The sequence below is a fragment of the Microcaecilia unicolor genome, chromosome 4 (assembly GCF_901765095.1).
Source record: "Microcaecilia unicolor chromosome 4, aMicUni1.1, whole genome shotgun sequence".
Classification (NCBI taxonomy): Eukaryota; Metazoa; Chordata; class Amphibia; order Gymnophiona; family Siphonopidae; genus Microcaecilia; species Microcaecilia unicolor.
Genome location: NC_044034.1, coordinates 286,770,577 through 286,790,872, shown reverse-complemented (window position 1 = coordinate 286,790,872; position 20,296 = coordinate 286,770,577). Strand labels below are relative to the sequence as shown.

At 43.3% G+C, this 20,296-nt stretch overlaps 1 protein-coding gene across 1 annotated transcript in view; it reads left to right on the top strand.

The window, feature by feature from the left end:
* STARD7 (StAR related lipid transfer domain containing 7) overlaps positions 1-20,296 on the top strand; it is a 79,783-nt gene that overhangs the window by 8,101 nt on the left and 51,386 nt on the right. The window contains exons 3-6 of the mRNA XM_030201639.1: positions 3,497-3,546; positions 3,735-3,845; positions 3,979-4,061; positions 19,494-19,593. Coding sequence (XP_030057499.1) covers positions 3,497-3,546; positions 3,735-3,845; positions 3,979-4,061; positions 19,494-19,593 — 344 coding nt within the window. The remainder of the gene's footprint in view (positions 1-3,496; positions 3,547-3,734; positions 3,846-3,978; positions 4,062-19,493; positions 19,594-20,296) is intronic.

Genomic DNA, 20,296 nt, shown 5'->3' with positions numbered 1-20,296 from the left:
TGCCAAATGTAATTCTTATTAAATCTTTCACAAAGATAATATTATTTATCTATTAGTTTACTCGCTCTGAAGGGGAGGAAAAGACTTTAGAAGCTCAGCTGCTTGATTAAAAGTTTTTAGCTAAATGTATTACCATCACCAGGCATAAAAACCTCCCCTACTCTTGTAGACAAATTTTAATATTTATAATTTTAATTCTCACCTGTGATTCATAATATACTTAAAGGCAGCTTACAACTCTGTAGCATCAACTTTGCTAAAATGGCAAGCAATTGAACATTAGAAATATTAATGTTTGTCTACAAGAGTAAGGGAGGTTTTTATGACTGGTAATGCTCAGTTTAGTTAAATACTTTTAATCATTGGCTGAGCTTCTGAAGTCTTTTCCTCCCCCTCAGAGTGAGTAAACTAATAGATAAATCTTTCACAATAATAGTATTATTTAACAAGACTTACATTTGGCTGGGTGGTGTATACTTAAGAGTAAGTCTGGTAGCCAATTTGTCATCGGGCAGTTAGATATCTTTATTTGTAAGCAATTTTAATATATAGATTACAAGAATACTCTTGAATAGAAAAGGTAGCAGTAATCACATAAAAGTTAAGAAGAAAAGAATACAATAAATTAATCTGGCACGAGTGTTGGGGTTATGTGCAGTGCAGAGGCCTTAATCCTCCACTTAAAAGTCCTAGTGATTTACCCAGGGATGGCCCTGATCCTGAGAGGTTGAGGCATCAGCGTTATTGCATTGTGGGGATTGTTGCTGTCTGAAGGCTGGGAGGACCTACTAGAGAGAGGAGAAAAGGGCACCCGCCTGCTGATGTCTTAGCATGGCAGAGTCTTCCTCCATGGCCTTCTGACAGAGATCAGCACCAGGAATTACCTTTGGTGTAAGGTCTTGTCCACTGGGATAAAGGTTCTGTTTCTTTCAGTTGCAGGCTCGATGGGGTAACATCGAAGAGGTTTAATTGGCAGGAGACGGCAGGAACATGCTTAGCTCATTATATGTGTTGTCATGCTAATGAATAATTTACATTGTTGTATTATGTGTAATATCTTTTTTGTTTTTCTGTTTTGTTTTCTTTGTGTTGGTTGTGTGTGTGGGTGTGAGTGAGAGATGCTGATTCTGCATGGTAGAGCTTGTGTATTTATTGGGGGGGGGAGTGTGTGAGTGAGAGAGACAGAGATCTAGATTCACCGTGGCAGAGTTTGTTGTATGATGTTGTGGAGGTGGTTGGGGGGAATGTGTGTGTCCTAGTGAGAGACAGAGATCTTGATTTTCCATTTTAGAGTTTGTGTATTAAGGGGGGTGGGAGGGTAGTGTGTGGGTGAGAGAGAGAGAGATGCTGTTTCTCCATGGCACAGTGTGTGTATGATGTTGGGGGGGGGGGGGGGTGGAAGGAATGTGTGTCTGTGTCAGACAGAAAGATGGTGATTGTTCCTTGGACAGTTTGTGTATGATGTGGGTAGTGGTGGGGGTGGTGGGGGGGAGGGTGGCAGAGTTTGTGTATGATGTGGGGGAGGTGTGGAGAGGGTAACGGCGTCTGTGTGTGAAAGTGTTTGGAGGGGGGACAATTGCCTTTCTTCCCCTGAACTTCCCTTTCCTTAGCCCTGTACCGGAAGGGGGGGGCCTTGGTTATTGCTTAGGTTGGGAGTGTGTGAGTTGCATGACCAATCTGTGTTCCCATTCTTGGGGGGGGGGGGGGTGGTAGCAGTGTTCCACGTCAGTGTATGTGTTTTTTTTTTGGGGGGGGGGCTGTGGGGTGGGTGTGAGTCAGAGAGAGAGATGTTGAATTTCCTTGGTACAGCTTGTGTATTTAGAGGGGTGGGGCTGGGAGTGTGTGTGTGACAGATGCTGTCTCTCAATGGCAGAGTGTGTGTATGTATGTTCTTGGGGGGGGGTGGAGTTTGGTTGTGGGTGTGAGTGAGAGATGGTGATACTCCATGGTACAGCTTGTGTATTTAGTGGGGGGGGGGGGGGGGGTGAGTGAGAGACAGAGATCTAGATTCACCGTGGCACAGTTTGTGTATGATGTGGAGGTGGTTGGGGGGAGTGTGTGTGTGTGTCTGAGTGAGAGATAGAGATGTTGATTTTCCATTTTAGAGTTTGTGTATTAAGGGGGGTGGGAGGGGGTATGTGGGTGTGAGTGACTGAGATTCTGTTTCTCCAGGGCACAGTGTGTGTATGATGATTTGGGGGGGGGGGGGGGGGGGGGAGGGTGTTTTCAAGGAATGTATGTCGATTGTCCCTTGGAGAGTTTGTGTATGATGTGGGTGGGTGGTGGTGTGGGGGGGGGAGGGTGTCACAGTTTGTGTATGATGTTGGGGGGGGGGGGGGACAGTGTAGCAGCGTGTGTGTGTGAGAGTATGGGCACTCACCAGGATAAACTTTGCCTCCTGGTCTTGTCTCCGCGTATGCCGCTCTCCTTCAGCTACAGCTGTCAGATAATTGTTGCCTAGTCAAAAACCAACGGAGGACTACCTGAGTCCACAAAAGGCCAGCCGGTGCACTGCGTGAGATAGAGTGAGGGTAGGTGGTGCGCAGGCACGCTTGGTGTGGACACGCGAGTGGCACGATTCTTTGAGGCCGCGTGCTTGGTGTGGGCGATTCTTTGAGGCCGATATAACTCCTCTTTTTTTTTTTTCTTTTCTCATTACCCGCCCTCGACATCATCACGTTTTGATGCGAGGGTGGGGCAGAGAGAGATGGTGAGTCAGTTACACACATATGACTTTACGAACCCTTCACTGAAGCCACGGAGTCAGCTTCAGAACGTTGAGCGTGCTTTTTATTATAGATTACCCGCCCTCGACGTCATCACGTTTTGACGTGAGGGCGGGGCAGAGAGAGATGGTGATAAATCTTCTTTTCTTTTCTCATTACCCGCCCTCGACGACATCACATTTTGACGCGAGGGCGGGGCAGAGAGAGATGGTGAGTCGGTTACACACTTAAGAACTTACGAACCCTTTTTATTATAGTAGATGGTAACTCTCTATCATATATGTTAAATTTTAATTAGTTTCCCTAATTTTACCAGGATTGATGTTTCTAGAAACCCTCTTTTATTTCAGTATCCAAGTGCTAAGAATGTTCGTTTGAAATTGCTGTTCTCCTACTTTTTGGTTGCTCGTATATGGAATTCTTTACTGATTCAGTTAAAGGCACTGACTGACTACTTTTTATTTAGGAAATTATTAAATTTTGTCTTTAAGACATTTTTGGCATGCTAATGAGTTTTTAAGAATTAATATTAATTTTATTCCCAATGACCTGCAATGGAGCTCTTAAACTAAACTTGTAACCCGCATAGAACTTTTGGTGGCAGACTATAAGAATAACAGTAAATCTCTTCTTGTGGGAATTATTCAGGTGTTAGATGGGTTTTGTATAGTGCAGTAAGTGGGGGTTTCCACTCCCATTTTTTTCTTTCTTTTTGTAAGTGTTTCCATCTGCCCCTCTGAAAGTCCATAGCTTCTCTTCTCTCTCCACAGTCTTTGGGACATATACAGATGTCTCCCCTCGACAGTTCTTTAATGTGCAGGTAAGAAGCTTATTTGTGGTTTTCTTATTAGTGTGCAAAGTACCTTATTCAGCATGCTGACAGTGGTATCTTTTTTAGTGTTTTTTACCTTTTTTTTGTTGTCTGGTTGCTTTCTTCATGTTGTGACCAACATGCTGAATTCATGTTAGGCATTTGTTCATGTATAATTCTGTCTGTGTTTACTCAAGCTGGATACAGAATACCGCAAGAAGTGGGATGCTCTGATTATTCAACTGGACGTAATTGACCGGGATCCTGTAACAGGTTCTGAGGTTGTACATTGGATAACACATTTTCCAGTAAGTTCTGTGACTTTAGCACTTGAATTTCCTCTGCTTATTATGAGTTGGGGGTTAATGCTACTGCTTATTATTCTTCATCTCTCCTCTCCATTCTGTGTATTGCTTTGGCAATATTTGTTTTCTTTTTCAGTATCCGATGTATTCTCGAGATTATGTGTATGTGCGACGCTACCATGTGGATGAGGAGCATAACCTAATGGTACTGGTGTCGCGGTAAGTGTGGATTAGGATGGGAAGAGAACATGAATTGGGGGTTCATACACTAAAGCAGGCCAAGTAGTTAGAACAGTAGATTGAAAGTGGGTGACGCCAGGATTTAAATCCTGTGTCTACCACCCACACTCCTTGTGACTCTGGGGCAAGTCGCTATCTCCTATTTTTTTTTTTCAGGTGCCCACTTAGATTGAATACTCTGAGGCAGAAACATATTGTGCCTGAATACTTACCAACACCGTGTACATCTGGTAGTGCTGTAAGTCTGTAGCTGTGATGTTTGACAATACAGTCATGCAGTGCATTTTTCCTGGAGAAGAATGTTGATCCAGCTTAAAACTGAAGAATGCTGATCCTATCAGGAACTGCCATAGAGTTGTCCTTTTGCTCGTTTTTTTAATATTTTTTTTTTTTTTTTGAGAATTGATGCAATCCTTCTGTAGAAGTTCTTCACTTGTCTTTGAAGCATTTGTACAAAATCCATTTTGGGAGATATGAATGCCCTCTTAAATTACTGTCTAGGAACCTTTGGGTACAGCTAGACTCAACCCTTGTGCTGACCTCCCAAATTAAAAAAACCTTCAGGAGCTGCGTCAATCATCTGTGATAACTATGTTGTTTCTCTCTGTACATCGAGAAGACAAGTCTCGTCACACTGTTTCACCCCATGATAATATTAATGCTGTGTAACTGTAATGCATTCTACATTAGTCTGACAACAAAGGGTTTGCACTACCTCTAATTGATTCAGAATGTTGCAGCATGACTGATAGGTTGTAAGTAATGAGATTGCATCACACCATTCCTGCAAAAACTTCACTAGCTACCAGTACAATACAGGGCTAAATTTAAAACTCCTTTCCAGATCAGAGCATGCAGGTGTTGCATCCACTGGCTAGCAGTGGAGATAGAAAACTACAGAAGTATTCTCTGCCCTATAAGGACATTGTGCAGCTTCAACACCTCAGCAATTTTCTGTCTCCAGCAGGTGGAAGATGTCTCTAGTGCAGCTCATAGACTGAGGGTTGAGTACTGCTACTAGGCCATTTGGTGAACTGGTAGCCACTTGAGCTAGGGGGGGGTCCTGGGTAAGTGCAAACTTTGTCGCAGGGAGGGGTATACCCAGTGTTATGCCTCTTCCCCCGCCCAGGATATAACAGCAAGCAGAAATTCTGAAGGGGAAAGTTGATGTGGCAACAGACAACTGCTGGCAAAATGTTTGCCTCTCCTTTCTGGTAGTCTCCTGTGGAAGGGGGGTAGGGTGTCCTGGCTGGTTGAGCTCTGTGACTAGTGCTATTTACTTTTCTAGAGGATTATTCCTGTGGAGCTTCTTTGATGGCAGGACTGGCTGAAGTTGCAAAGTGCTGTTCGTTTTGTGGAGTGTGCCAGGCCAAGTCAAGGCATTGTTCTTCTTGCTGCATTGTTTGGCTGGCTTTGAGGCACGTTCCCAGCTTGGGAGAAGGCAGCTTTGATCATACTAAATATTTCTAAGGGGCTGTCCTTCTTTGTTAAACTGTACAGCGCTGCGTAACCCTAGTAGCGCTTTAGAAATGTTAAGTAGTAGTAGTTGATCATAGTGTCAGGAATCTTAGAAAGCATGGGAACAGCACAATTTTGACCTTCCATGTTTTCCCAGTCTGGACAGCAAGCTGTTCAACAGTTGTGAACTGCAAGAGTGGTGCAGGATTTGGTTACAGCAATGTTCCCAGTGCATCCAGATTTTTCTCCTTCGACTCCACCAGGATGAAATCAGCCCATCTCTGCACTTGAACCAGATGGATTCCTGCGTTTCAGTTCTGTTTGAGCAAGCCCAGTCGCTGGCATCTCTGTCCTCCTTTTCCAAGAAATCTCTGAGAGAGGATGGAGGGGGGATGATCCTTCTGTTCACAGATTGGGCCTGGCAGGTGATCCTTGTGAAACGATCTCAAAGTCCTTGGAAGTTTTGCATATTCTTTGCTAGTACCTCCAGTACTTCCTCCCTTGGAGATTCCATCATAGATGGTTCACAGAAGCTGACTAGAACCTTTTTAGTTCATTGCACCATTCAGGCTCTAGTTTCAGCGGAGTGTGAGACACATGATGCAGGGGTGATGGTGGGAGGGGCTATGGGCAAACTCTGTCGTCTTTTACTAGATGAGAAAGAGAAGTTTTTATGTAGTCCAGGTGGATGCATTGGTGACAGTAGTCATAAAGAAGACCACTGTTCCCATGGAAGGCAGCACTGTGCTCCTGGACAGCAAAGTGGAGGAGACCCTTAACATTTTTAATATTGTGGTGTTTTTGGGCTTCAGGCTTCCATATACAGCTCTTATGTTGCCAGAATCTACCTTCAGTGGTTTCAGCGCAGTGTGGAAACCAATTAGCAGTCGAGTGACCCTGATCCCAAACTGAAGGCGGGGTTAGCTATTTGTCCGATGCCCTCCGATTTGATCAGAGACCTTTCCCGTTCTATAGTGCTCTCCATTTCTGTGAGATGACTCGAAGTTGAATTGGTTAGCTCAGGGCTTGACACACCCTGGGCGCCAGGTTGCCATAGTGACTAAAAAATAGGATCTGGTTTCTAAGGTTTGCAGCCGATACAAAAACATACCTGATGAACAGTGCAGGCAACCACTTTTCTCTCTCTTCCTAACAAGGCAAACAAAACTGCCAATGAGATGCTGCTTTCCTTTTCCTGGGAATGAAAGTAGCATCTCGTTGGCTGGGAAGGCAAGCAGCTCTCATTGGCCAGCAAAGCAGCAGCCAATGGAGCCTTTTGGAAGCCCATGCCATTCGGAGTGGGAGAGGACGAAGGATGGAGCAGCAGTGGCTATGCAGAAGTGGAGGATGCTTCCCCCCCCCCACAACATGGCGGTTGTGCAGTGACAGCATCTGGGACCTGCAGGAGCAGCAGAGCAGAGAGAGCAGAAAGCAACATCAGGGAACCAGTAGGAACAGTATTGGGAACTGTCAGGAGCAGCAGCGTCGGGAACCAGCAGGAACAGTGAATGAACTGGCGAGAGCAGCATCGGGGGGGGGGGGGGGAGAGGGGTGGATCGGCAAGAGCAGAAAGAGAAGAGAAGAGTGTTGGGATCAGTGGGAGCAGAACAGCCTGCAGGGGAAGTGTCTCCAACCTTTGGTAAGGCTGCTTAAATTTACTTTCAAATTGCCTCTGCTTTTTTGTGTGGATCATGGGGGTGGATCATGGGAGACTACTAGGTGGGATGTGATGTGGGGTGTGGGGGAGACATGAGAGTGGAGGAGTAACCTAGTGATTAGTGCAGTGGACTTTGATCCTGGGGAGCTGGGTTTCATTCCCACTGCAGCTCCTTGTGATTCTGGGCACCTGTACCTACTGTGTAAACCACTTTGAATGTAGTTGCAAAAATCACAAAGTCGGTATACCAAGTCCCATTCCCCCTTCCCCCAACCTTGTGGGGTGGGGGGGGGGGTCATGAGAGAGATGGTGGGGGGATAATGAGAGAATACTGTGTGGGATGTGATGTGGGGTAAGGGTGGGGGGCCATGAGACACTACCATGTGGGGTGGGGGCATGAGAGAGATGGAGGGATCATGAGGGAATACTGTGTGGGATGTAATGGGTGGTTAATGTGGATCATGAGATACTATGTGGGATGTGATGCAGGGTAAGGGTGGGGGCCATGAGAGACTACCATGTGGGATGGGTGGGGGGGGGGGGGTTATGAGAGAGATGGTGGTGGGGGGATCATGAGAAAATACTTTGTGGGATGTGATGTAGGGGGATGGATCATGAGAGAATACTGGATGGTGGGCGGATAATGAGATGGGATGTGGGGTGAGGGTAGGGGGCCATGACACCACTATGTGGGGTGAAGGGGTCAATAGAGAGATGGTGGAGGATAATGAGAGAATACTGTGTGGGGTGAGGGTAGGGGGCCATGAGAGACTACTATATGGGGTGAAGGGGTCATTAGAGAGATGGTGGGGGATAATGACAGAATACTGTGTGGGATGTGAGGTGAGGGTAGGGGGCCATGAGAGACTATGGGGTGAAGGGGTCATTAGAGAGATGGTGGGGGGATCATGAGAGAATACTGTGTGGGATGAGGGTAGGGAGGCATCAGAGAGACTACTGTGTGTGTTTGGGGTGGAAATGAGGGATTGAAAATGGCTACTCCTGTGGGTCCCGCATTTTTCTCTCTCTCCACCTCCCTCTGTCCTCCTCACTCATTCTCGGTGAGTCCACAGTTTGTGAGTGGGAGGGAAAGAGGCAGGGTGGGGGGAATTGAGCTAGAATAGATGCCAGACGTGTGTTGGAGGGTAGAGGAACCAGATTATTGGGGGGTGGGAAGAGTGAGATGCTGACTTTGAGGTGGGTTAGGGACATGGAGAAGAGATACTGCATGGGGAAGGAGCATAGAGATAAGGATGTACAAGGGCAACGCTAGAGATGGGCACAGAGGAAAGAATAGGTTCACAGAGGGAAGATAGTTGCTGCACATAGAGAATAAATGTCAACTGGACAGGAGATCCTAGAAAGATAGTGATGAAAAACAGAGAAAAGTAGAAAAGAGATCCTGGGACCAAAGTTAATGGGGAAAATACGCTCAGACAACAAAGGTAGAAAAACATTTTTATTCTGAATTTATTTTGGGAAATGCACATTTCTGATATTCATTCCAATCCTTAATGTCTCTAGTATTGCTTTGCTTGCAGGGTCTGACTTGAGGCTTTAATTTTTGTGATTTGCCTTCATACCTCTATAGTGCTCTTGCTGCCTTGTTTTATATTTGTTGGAGGTCCAGGGATAAATGTGGCATGATAGAGTAATGTGTAGGTATTACTTATTAATAAATGTAGTCGCAGCCTCTTCCTCGGGCCTCAGACCCTCCTCTATCATGCTACATTTATCCCTCAAATGCCCTCTGCCCTTTCTATGAGAATGAAAGCCAATCAGTGTTTATTTTAATCATTGTGGTAGCAAATCTCACTCTTTGGGATTCTTGGCATATCTTGGTTCTGGTGGAGGTAATGCATTTGGTCTGCATTAATATGAATTCTATGGTTATATAGGCCTGCCTTATGTTTTTGTTTTGTTTAACAGTAGTTCATTCTCACAACAGTTTCCTTCTGTTTCAGTGTTGTGCTTACCCATTTCCTCTTTGTCTAATATTAAATTTTGTTTAAATTTGCCACTCTGTGTGCCATATATGCCAATAATAGGGGGAATCAGGAGGAGGAGAATACACCACTGTGTTTACTATTGCTTCATACCTTTTTCATTTTTCTATATTTAAATTGATGCTGTAATAAGTACTTTGTTGTATTATCACCTTGGGTGATCCATAAATATGCATAAGTATATAAATTACAGTTGATTCAAATCTGGCTCCTAGATTTTTCAGCTGTCACCTAGGTTCTAAGAAAATTTGTTGAATCCTGGGTTAGCAGATACAGTTTCAAGGATCACCTCACTAAAGTTCCCTTTAAAAACTGTTGGTGGTTGACATAGAGAAGCTAGTAAAGGATTTGGGCCAGGCTACTAAGCCTCGGTGTCTTTTAAGGACTAGCTTAAGGCTTTGGCCTATGCTGCTGCTAATCATCCATGTTTCAGAGACATCCAATGATTTAGACCAGGGTTTTTGGGTTACTTTATGTGAAATAGGAATCAAACAAAGCACCAGCAAGAGCAGTACCCATTCAGCTCACCCACCCAATGATGGGGTCCTGGTTCATTCCTCAGGAAAAAAATTGGCGGCTGGCTTGACTGTCTTTTTCAAGGACTGGATCAGAATTATGTCTGACCAGTGGGTTTTGGCCATTGTCAAGGGAGGATACAAGCTCGAATTCTCCCACCCCATTGACTATTCCTTCTTGAGGTCACCTTGTAGTGCTCCTGCAAAACAATGGGCAGTGGAAACCACATTATCCAACCTTCTTGATGTGGGAACTGCAGTCCCAATTCCCAGAGAAGACTGAAAAGAGCAGGTATTCCATCTGTTTCATCATACCCAAGAAAGAAGCCTCTTTAGTTCTGGTCCTCAAAAAGGTCAATTGGTTCCTGCAAGTGTCCCACTTCTGGATGAAGGCTTTGAGGGGCATAATGGAACAGAAACGCCTATCTCCATGGGCGTTTATCTCCGAGAACGGGTCCGTGAAGGGGCGGGGCGGATCGTATTTTTTAAAAGAAAAAGACGCCCATGTTTTATTCGTCAAGGTGTGAGCTGGGCGTTTTTGCTTTTCAGCGATAATGGAATATGAAATCGCCCAGCTCAAAAACGAATAAATCCAAGGCATTTGTTCGTGGGAGGGGCCAGGATTCATAGTGCACTGGTCCCCCTCACATGGCAGGACACCAACCGGGCACCCTAGGGGGCACTTTTACAAAAACCAAATAAAAGGTAAAAGAGCTCCCAGGTGCATAGCACCCTTCCCTTGGGTGTTGAGCCCCCCAAATCCCCCTCAAAACCCACTGCCCACAAGTCTACATCATTACTATAGCCCTAAGAGGTGAAGGGGGGCACCTACATGTGGGTACAGTGGGTTTGGGGGGGGTTGGACGACTAGTAGCATTAAGCAGCACAATTGTAACAGGTAGGGGGGGGATGGGCCTGGGTCCACCTGCCTGACGTCCACTGCACCCCCTAACAACTGCTCCAGGGACCTGCATACTGCTGCTTGGGAGGAGGGTATGACATTTGAGGGTGAAAGTAAAAAGTTGTGAAACATCATTTGTTGTGGTGGGAGGGGGTTAGTGACCACTGGGGGAGTCAGGGGAGGTCATCCCCGACTCCCTCTGGGGGTCATCTGGTCATTTAGGGCACTTTTGGGGGCCTTATTCGTCAAAAAACAGGGTCCAGGAAAAGTGTCCTAAATTCTAGCTCAAAACTGTTCCATTATCGGCGAAGGGCGCCCATCTCTGTTCGCCCGATAACCACGCCCCAGTTCCGCCTTCGACACGCCTTCGATACGCCCCCGTCAACTTTGTCCGCATCCGCGACGGAGTGCAGTTGAAAGCGTCCAAAGTTCGGCTTTCGATTATACCGCTTTATTTGTTTTTGTGAGAAGAACGCCCATCTCCCGATTTAGGTCGGAACTTGGGCGTTATTCTCGTTCGATTATAAGCTGGTTTGTGTTTCAGGATAGCCTCAGAATGCCCAGACAAATTTTTGACGGTTCTAGATCTCTAGGAGGCCTATTTCCATGTACCTACTTGACTCCTCCACCAAAGGTGTCTCAGATTAGCAATCGTAAGTCACTGTTTTCAGTTCTGGGCAACACCCTTCAGTTTCACTATGGCTCCCAGGGCATTTTCAAAGATCATGATGGTGATGGCAGTGGCCATCCCTACATGGATGACTGGTTGATCACAGCCTCTTCTCATCAGGACAGTGTGTAGGCCACCTCCAGAATAGTGCAGCTCTGGAATGGATAATCAGTTTTAGAAAGAGCCGCCTAGAATCCTTTGAGTCTGGAATACTTAGGTATCCTCTTCAACACCCATGTGGAGAGAAATTTCATTCCCAACTCATTCTATTGCTCCAGCAGAGATCTCTGATGGTTTGGGATTACATGAAGGTTCTGGATCTCATGGATATGAGACCTCTTTAGTTGTCTCTGGTGGTGGCCTATGACCTAGGATTACAGTTGTCTGTTATGAACCTTGCGAGCATGCTTCATCATGATCTGGTGGCTATAAGACAGTACCCTGCAGAAGGGAATTCCGTTATAATCTTTGATTGGATGGTAGTCACCATGGATGCCAGTCTGACAGGGTGGGGAGCCCATTGTCAAGAGCAAGTGATTCAGGGAAAATCATCACCTGCCAAAGCAGCATCTGAAATTTTGAGAGCAATTTGGAAGACTGTGCTAGCCTTTGCCCCAGCCTTACAAGGGAAACCAGTCTGGGTCTTCTCCAACAATGCGACGGCTGTACCTACATCAGCAGGCAGGGGGGCATGAATGTGTTGCTAGCCCTGAAGGCTCGCAGCTCTTCTGTTGTACAGAGTGCAATCTGACAATCTTCTTAGTGGCACAAATAGCAGGGTAATTGAATCTTCAAGCAGTCTTCTTGGGTAAGCGCTCTTGCATCCTGGCTCTCATAATATTTGAAGTGTCATTTTTTGGGTAAAGTAATTTATTATTTTAAATTCTGCCTAAAAATTAAGTGGATTACAATAAAAACGTATATAAAATAAATACAAAACCACATTTGTTGTTTACACTTGTGGTGTTTTATGATATTTTATACTGTATGTGTATTGTAAACTGTTTTAATTTTTAGCAGTTTATGCTTATTGTAAACTGTATTAAAACCTTGCTATAAAGTTATAATTAACTAGATAAATCAAACTTTTTGAGAGCATTTGTCTGATAATGAAACATCAGGGAAGCCCTCTTCTTGATCTAATGACAAGGTAGAATGCCAAGGTTTTAGGCTTCTTCTGCTAATGCCAAGAGTTTGGAGCAGAAGCTATTAATGCCTTGGTTCAGCACTGGCCAGGATAAGGCCTTCTCTACATTTTTCCTGATCAGCAGAAGATTAAAAAAAAATTACCTTTCATACCGTGAGAGGGTGGTACTGGTGGCTCCATATTGGCCCATAAGATCTTGGAATGCAGATCTGATTAAGCTCCAAATAGATCAGCCCCTCCATCTTCCTCTGTAGAGGTCATCTGCATCTGGGACAGATTTGTATGGAGGATCCATCACTCTGGTCTTACAGCTTGGTTCTTCAGAGGTCAAAATTGAAGCATGAGGGCTGTTTGGAGGTGGTCATTACCACCCTACTCCAGGCTAGGGAAATGTTCTACTTCAGTAGCATATGCTGGAGTTTGGATAAACTTTGAAAGTTGGTGTTTGGAAGAGCTGTTTCCCAGACAAACATCCTTGCATAAGATTCTGGGTTTCTTGAAGGTCTAGATTGTGGCATTATCTTGTTTTTCAGGTTGTGTAGAGAATGGCTTTCTTGGCATCTCACCCTGATGTAATTTGTTTTCTGAAAAGTGTTAACCGTTTTCATTCACTAGTAAGGTCTGTATGTCTGCAGTGGAGTTTGAATTTGGTTCTTAAGGCACTCCAGAAGCCCCCTTTGACCCATTTAAAAGGGTCGCTTTTAAGGAGCTTACCTTGAAATTGGTTTTTCTAATAGCAAATACTTCACCTTGCCAAATTTCTGAACTACAAGCGCTTTCCTGCAGAGATCCATTCCTGCTGTTCAAGGAAGTGGAAGTCTCCATTCATACAGTTCCTCCTGAAGGTGGTCTCTCCCTTTCACTTAAATCAGACTCTGATTATTTCTTCCTTTTTGTGCAAAGAGGATTAGGGTGCAGAATGTTTTTTGAGGTTTCTGGATGTCTGAATAGTTTTAATGAGATACTTGAAAGAGACAAGGAGTTTCATAGAACTGAAAGGTTATTTGTTTTGTTTGGGAAGGCCAAGAAAGGTGAAAATAGTTTTAAGGCAACAATAACACTGGGTAAAGAAAATTATTTCAGTGTATTTGCTTGCAGGCAAGTAGCCGCCCATTGTCCTTGAAGGTGCATTCCAAGATGATAGTTGCTGCGTCCTGAGGGAACTAAGAGCAGTCTCTCCAGATATTTATAGAACGACATGCTCCTCTCTTATACCTTTTCAAGACATTATCATTTGAATGTCGCAGCTCAAGAAGAAGCTACTTTGGGAGCTTTGGTGATTGTGACCAGAATTCTGAATCTTTCTTACATATTATGGACTGATCGAGTGAGCATGCTAAGGAAGGAGAAACTAGATTAACCCTCCAATTTTCTTTCCTTTAGTTCCACCAGATCAGTCTAGGTTCCTGCCCTTTCTCAGAGTCAAAGTTCTGCTACGATGTAGTCTGTCTGCCTCACAGTTCATGTCCTGTTTTTCTGGTTGAATCTTGTAGTGTTTTTATTCTACAAAATGTATATATTCTGGGAATAAAAGTTAATTAGTTTCTATAGCTTTACAAGAGTTCCACTACTTCGCTACATCAACTACTGAAGTGTTGGAGCTGCACAGTGTCCTTTGTAGGGCAGAGTGCATTTTTATAGTTTTCTACTTTCACCTGTTGACCAAAGGACACAACACCTGCATATTCTGGACTGATTTGCTGGTTTAAAAGGAAAGAAAATTAGGAGGTAAGATCTAATTTCTCTTTCTGATCTTCAAAGCCCTTAAAGGAAATTGGCAAGAATACTTGAAAAATAGGATCTTCCTCTTGTTATTAAATGTTAGTCTTTTTACCACCACTCCAAACTAATTATGTGCCAGCTACTCTTAATTTGTAGTGATAAAACTAAGGCTACGTATGAGAAAAAGCAATTTAGTTTATTTACTTACCAAAGTACAGATATAAACAACATTTTCTCATGGGAGAACAGCCGCCGCTACACACAGGTGTTTTCTGCCACTGTTTCTCCAAAGTAATGTACAGCTTCAACTGTTTTTATATCCTTTATGTTCCCATAAGTTTAACAAATCATCTTCCTCAAAGATCATTTTGTTTTCTTTCAACTGCCAAACCACATTCCTTTGTCCATCCATAGTTACTTTCCACGCTTGTTTGCACGCAAGAATGTCTTATCAGGTCATGAGTCCCCAGCTCACATAGCTTAAACCTTTTTACCTTGTTTCAAAGTGCCCTTTCCTTCTGTTTCAAGATGCACACATGTTCTCATTATTTACATCTCCCCCCTTGAAGGCCTTCGAGAGTAAGGGGAAGGGAAATGGGACTTGATATACAGCCTTTCTGAGGTTTTTGCAACTACATTCAAAGCGGTTTAAATATATTCAGGTACTTAATTTGTACCAGGGGCAATGGAGGGTTAAGTGACTTGCCCAGAGTCACAAGGAGCTGCAGTGGGAATCGAACTCAGTTCCCCAGGATCAATGTCCACTGCACTAACCACTAGGCTGCTCCTCCACTCGGCTTCACTTGTGTTGAACCTCTACTATAGTCTCATCTGCCTCAGAGGGGAGCAATGAGTTCCTTTTCAGATGCATGTTGAGCTTAGGGAGGTTACTCACTAATCAGCTTAAAGATTGTTATTCTTGCGTTACAGGAAACATAAACCACTGCCTAGTCCTGCCTATGGACCTGTGTCTCGTCTCTATTTCTTACTATGATAATCCCCCGTCTTAGGTTGCAGGTCACTCAGGTTCCCTTAGCAGGATGGGAATCCTGTGCCTGTCTTACCCGTCATTGCCATGCAACCTCATGAGCACTAAAGGGCGATCTCAGTTTCCTGCATGAATGAGGTGTTGGCATGTGTCAACTCCTTTTTACAGGGATCAGGCTATGGATGACAAGAAAGAAAAAGTGGTCATAGTGAGATGTAAGTTACCCCTCTTCAACCTTCCCCGGGCCTTATTTTCCTTACCCTCTAAATGATCCTACTACTACTACTAAGATAATAATGCAAAATAATGTGTAATTTCTTTGTGATACCCTTTATCTCCAACATTTTCAATTTCTGCTCTAAGGTGTGGTCTTTTATACAGTACATGTGCATGTCCTATAGGTTCTCTTTTACTTAAAGCAGTTTCAATTAACTGTTGCACCAAGCTCCTTATACAGGGTATTATTACACAACAACCAAGTAGTACAAATACAGCAATAACGATTATCAATGTGGTCAAACCAGATAAAATGAAAGTTTTCCATAGCATGGTGAACATTGTATAGGCAATTAACGTCAATAGTACATACAACAGCTTGTGATTTAAGAAGATAATTCAGTAAGAAAAATAAAATCTTTAGAAAAGTCCATAATATATGAACGATTAGAAATCAGGGTATTCAGAGTCACTTAAAATTTCATTGACTTGATGAATAGACAGTCATGACATCGAGAAATTTATAGCTCAGTGTAGGTTCTGGTATTATGAAGCAGCAGTCTGTATACCGTTGGAAGGCTCACACAGGCAGGCATCATGTTGCATCCAGAAGACTTCCACTTAGAGCACCTCATGGTTTCCAACAAGTTAAATAGTCCATATAACAGTTGTCCAATTCATTAGTAACATTGTTCTCCGATTTCATTCTTTGCACAGTTCAAGGTGTATGTAGGATATAATAAAAACCAATGGCCATACTGGTCTGACTACAAAAGGATGTCAGAAGTCATATACATGTCCCTGTACAAACATTTCTACTTAGATTCAGTTTACACATGCATATTTTCAGCTCTCATTACAAATAGATTTTCTCATTTGTTTAAATATTTCTATAACTTTTGTACATAAAATGTCCAAAATTGAATGGGAGAATGCTTATAAGTTCTGCACAATTGAAGTATACCATAAAATTCAAGACCTAATTTTTTAAATCTTTATCATTGGGCTATTACAAACAAGTTTCTTAAAAGCATTAGATAGACACAGTACATTTATGGAAAATAAATTAGGGAAAATAAAAATTACATCAGTATCCAATTATTAACAGTTGAAATTAGGGAAAATAAAGTTCTATATTTGTAGTAAGAAAACTAATTCATAGCTTGCATAACAAAGATTAGTGCATCAAGTAGTTAGGAGCACAATTTCTCCATTTATACTAAACCAAGGTCATAAAGAATGCAGAAAAAAGAAAGAGGGGAAATAGTTTAACCTAAAAGGTGTTTCCTTGTCATCAAGCAGATGAATCCATTACGAGTGGGTTGTGTCCATCAACCAGCAGGGGGAGATAGAGAGCACTGAAAGCTCATAATGCCTCATGGCCTGCTAGCTCCATCTGCCTCTTCAGTATTCTCTATCTCCCCAGCAGGGTGGTTGCAGCTTGTTCAAGCTCCTTCAGAAAATCTGCCTGGGGTGGCTCCTGTGCTTTTGCCAGTTGTAGCAGGGGTGTTGTGTCTGATGGTGCCCACTTTAAAGGCAAATAGATTAGCCCTTTCCCTGCCTTACCCGGCCCCCGATGTGGAAGTAGACATATAGTAAATGCAAAAGTGGAGGAGATGTATGAAAAACAACATCAGCTTATTTTTTCTGACCAAAAAATACAATAAAGTGATTAAGGGAGATGTTGCCTCAAGAAGCCCCCGGCTCTATTATATATGGAGCTCATGAGGGCTGGACTGCTTCATCATCGGCAACACCCCCACATATATAGAGCAGCTTATACCCAACACTGTTATTCTTTTTTTCTTTTTTTCTTTTTTTCTTATTGAATTTTTAACTAATGATGGGCATTCGTAAAGTTAATATGTAACAGCTACTTAGCTTTTACAGGGTCCAATCCTTCTTTCAGTTAGTTAATTAGTTACATGCTGGACGCGACCAAGACCAACAATGGCCAGCGTTTCGTTGCCTGCGTCAGGGTCAGATGGTCTGCGTCTAACTAAAAAAGAAGAAGAACACAAATATTAAAGTTTTGGAACCTCCATACAATGCTGCATTACTTATTTCTCTCAATATCCTTTACTCAACCACCTCAGCTGAAGGATCCAACATTTCAAACGGACCGACTCAGAATAAAAATGGCTTCGCTCATTTAAAGGTTTTATTGCGTCAGACGCCAATGATTAGCTAGACCAATCAGCTTGTGGTATTCACCTTCCTTCTAGCTACACGGAACACAATTTGTCAGAAACTATTAAAGGATAAACTGAGCACGATACTTCAAATTAGAAAAAATGTCCCCATTCTATTTTTGCATTCAGGCCCCTGGGGGTTATTGAATTCAAACGGTATATCCACTTTTGTTCACATTGGAATAGGATCCTTTTTCTGTCAACCCCAATACGGGTTCGAGATGCTTCTATCTGTTGTAAGACAAAACATCTTAGTTCAGCGAAAGAGTGTTGTACTGTATTGCAGTGGAGTACCAGAGGTGTAAGCATTCTTTGTGTGTTCAGAACACTACGGTGCTCAATCAATCGGACATAAAGAGTCCTTGAAGTTTGTCCCACATACAGTAAACCGCATGGGCAAACTAAGCAATAGACAACATAGTCATATAGGCAAACCCTGTCCCTGTCTTTGCCCATGCTGTGGATGCAGGCACATAGGTTCGCCCTTTCCCGTCCTTTCCCACGCTACTGATCCTCCGGAGTTGGAAATTTGCCTCTCGCTGTTGCCTCAAACTTTCCTCACAGCGTTAAAAAAAAAAAAAAAAAAGTTGCGCTGCAATCCCAGTATTCAAGGTGCAGTCACACCAGAGCGTGATACACAGACATTATAACGTTCATTTTTGTTTCCGTTCCTTTCCTAATAGTTCCTTATATTCTGTTTGCTTTCTTAGCTGCTGCTTGGAGTTGCCAATTCTTGCAGTAACAATGGCAGTACTTTCACAAAGTCAGTGGTGGTTACAGCTTAAATCTTCTCTGAGACTCCACAAATTGATGAATAAAAATCCAGAAAAATCAGATGTCCTAAACCTCTTGCCCTCTGGCTGCCCTCCTCCCCAACATACACATGCTCCCTCTTCATGCTCAACTTGTTTTTTCACCAGTTTTTCCTAGTCAGGCAGTAGGGTTGCCAAGTCAGGCAGGCACCCCTACAAGCCAGCCTATTCTTCCCAACCCCTCACCAGTCATACAGGCAGAAAATAATCTACTGACCCAAAACTAGTCATCCAGCCTCACCTCTCCTTCTTCAGCCTGCTGGTCTCCTACTCAAGTCTCAGGGCTCCTCACCAGTTCATCTGCTTTCCTTTTACTGTAGCGTGTTTTGTTTTTTTTAGTGCACCAGTTGGCTCACTGTCCTACATCTTCACGGTGCCTGTATTCTCTAGCTGAGCTCTCCTTTCATTCTCGTGAAACTAGAGGGAGACTGCAAGCAGTGCAAGACTCAAACTGAGCACTGTGCTGTGCCTGAATCTGAGCCATTTCCTGCTCTAAAAAGATGCTGTAGAGAGAGGAAATTGTGGCAAGCAGAAAAATGAACTGGTGAGAAGCCCAGCTGCTTTTATGTTCTTTGATCCCAGCAGCTACATGCAACTCTAAAATTCTGCGGGGAGGGGAAATTCTGCATAAGTTCTGCATTGTGCAGAATTCCTTCAGGAGTACAGTGTTCTCACTCAGCCCTTACAGAGTACCCATGTGCACTTTCAGATTTGTCTCGCACCTTTTCAGTGATAGCTGAAGGCAAGTTCCATTTAGGTAGAGTCAGTATATCAAGTCCCATTTCCCTTTCCCAGAGTATTTACTTCATCCGCCATTGCCTGATGGTACAAATAGATTGTGACTTGCCCAAGGCCACAAGGAATGTCAGTGGGAAAAGTGATGTTTGAACCCTGGCTTCCTTGATTGTTAGCTCACTGCTCTGTCTGCTAGGCTACTTTTCCCTCTTGGTTCATTGATGTCCTGTGTTCTTAAACTACATCTTGGAGTGCATCTGTGTTGTAGTTTTTATGGCTTCCTTATTGATATATGTGTGACGTTTGAATTCCTCAACACTCCCAGAAATGTTATCCTGGTGCAGTCTTGCTATCCTATCCTGGTGCTTATTAGTATCTGCTTCTTTCTCTAGAGCTGTGGAACACCCCAGTGCCCCTGAGTCCCCTGAGTTTGTTCGTGTCCGGACCTACCAGTCTCAGATGGTGATTCGTCCTCATAGTTCATTCGACGCGGTAAGATGCTGCCAGTATCTAGAATTTCTTCTCTCAAAGCATGTCTAGAGACTTTATTTTCTGAAACTTTTGCACTGTGAGGGAAGCAATTGAAGACCATTTTATTTAGTCAGCCTTTTAGTATTTTAAACAGTTAACGTTGAAGAGTTATGATTTTATTTTTTATTTTGTTTAGATCATTGGAATATTTTGTGTGTGTAAACTTGTACCCTACCTACAAGAATTGAATTGAATCAAACATTTTAACAATTTTATCCCCTTCACTGTCATGTAAATTTTTAAAAAATAAAGTGATAATACATTGCTTAGCCAGGAACTAAAAAGGGAGCATATATTTAATTAGCAGACACAAATGTGCTATAAAGATAGCAAGGGGTGAAGGCTTACAGTGGACGAAAGTCGGCAGGATGGTTCGAGGCTATAGTCCAGGGGTCTTCCTTGATAAAACTACATAGTGAAACGTGCTGTATCAGAAGCGACCCCCGAGCCGACTAGATTTAATATTGCACTCAAAAGATGAGTATATAGTCACTAAGAGTATTAATAAGTATTTAAAAGCAAACAACAGTGTAAATTACTTAGAGTACCTTTAGGATATTAACAATAGGGCAGGCGGTGGTGGTCAGAAACCAGTGAGGATTGCAACAGATAAGACACTGTGGTTAAAAGAACCAAGCACAGTGCATTGTTACTAAGGTTTACT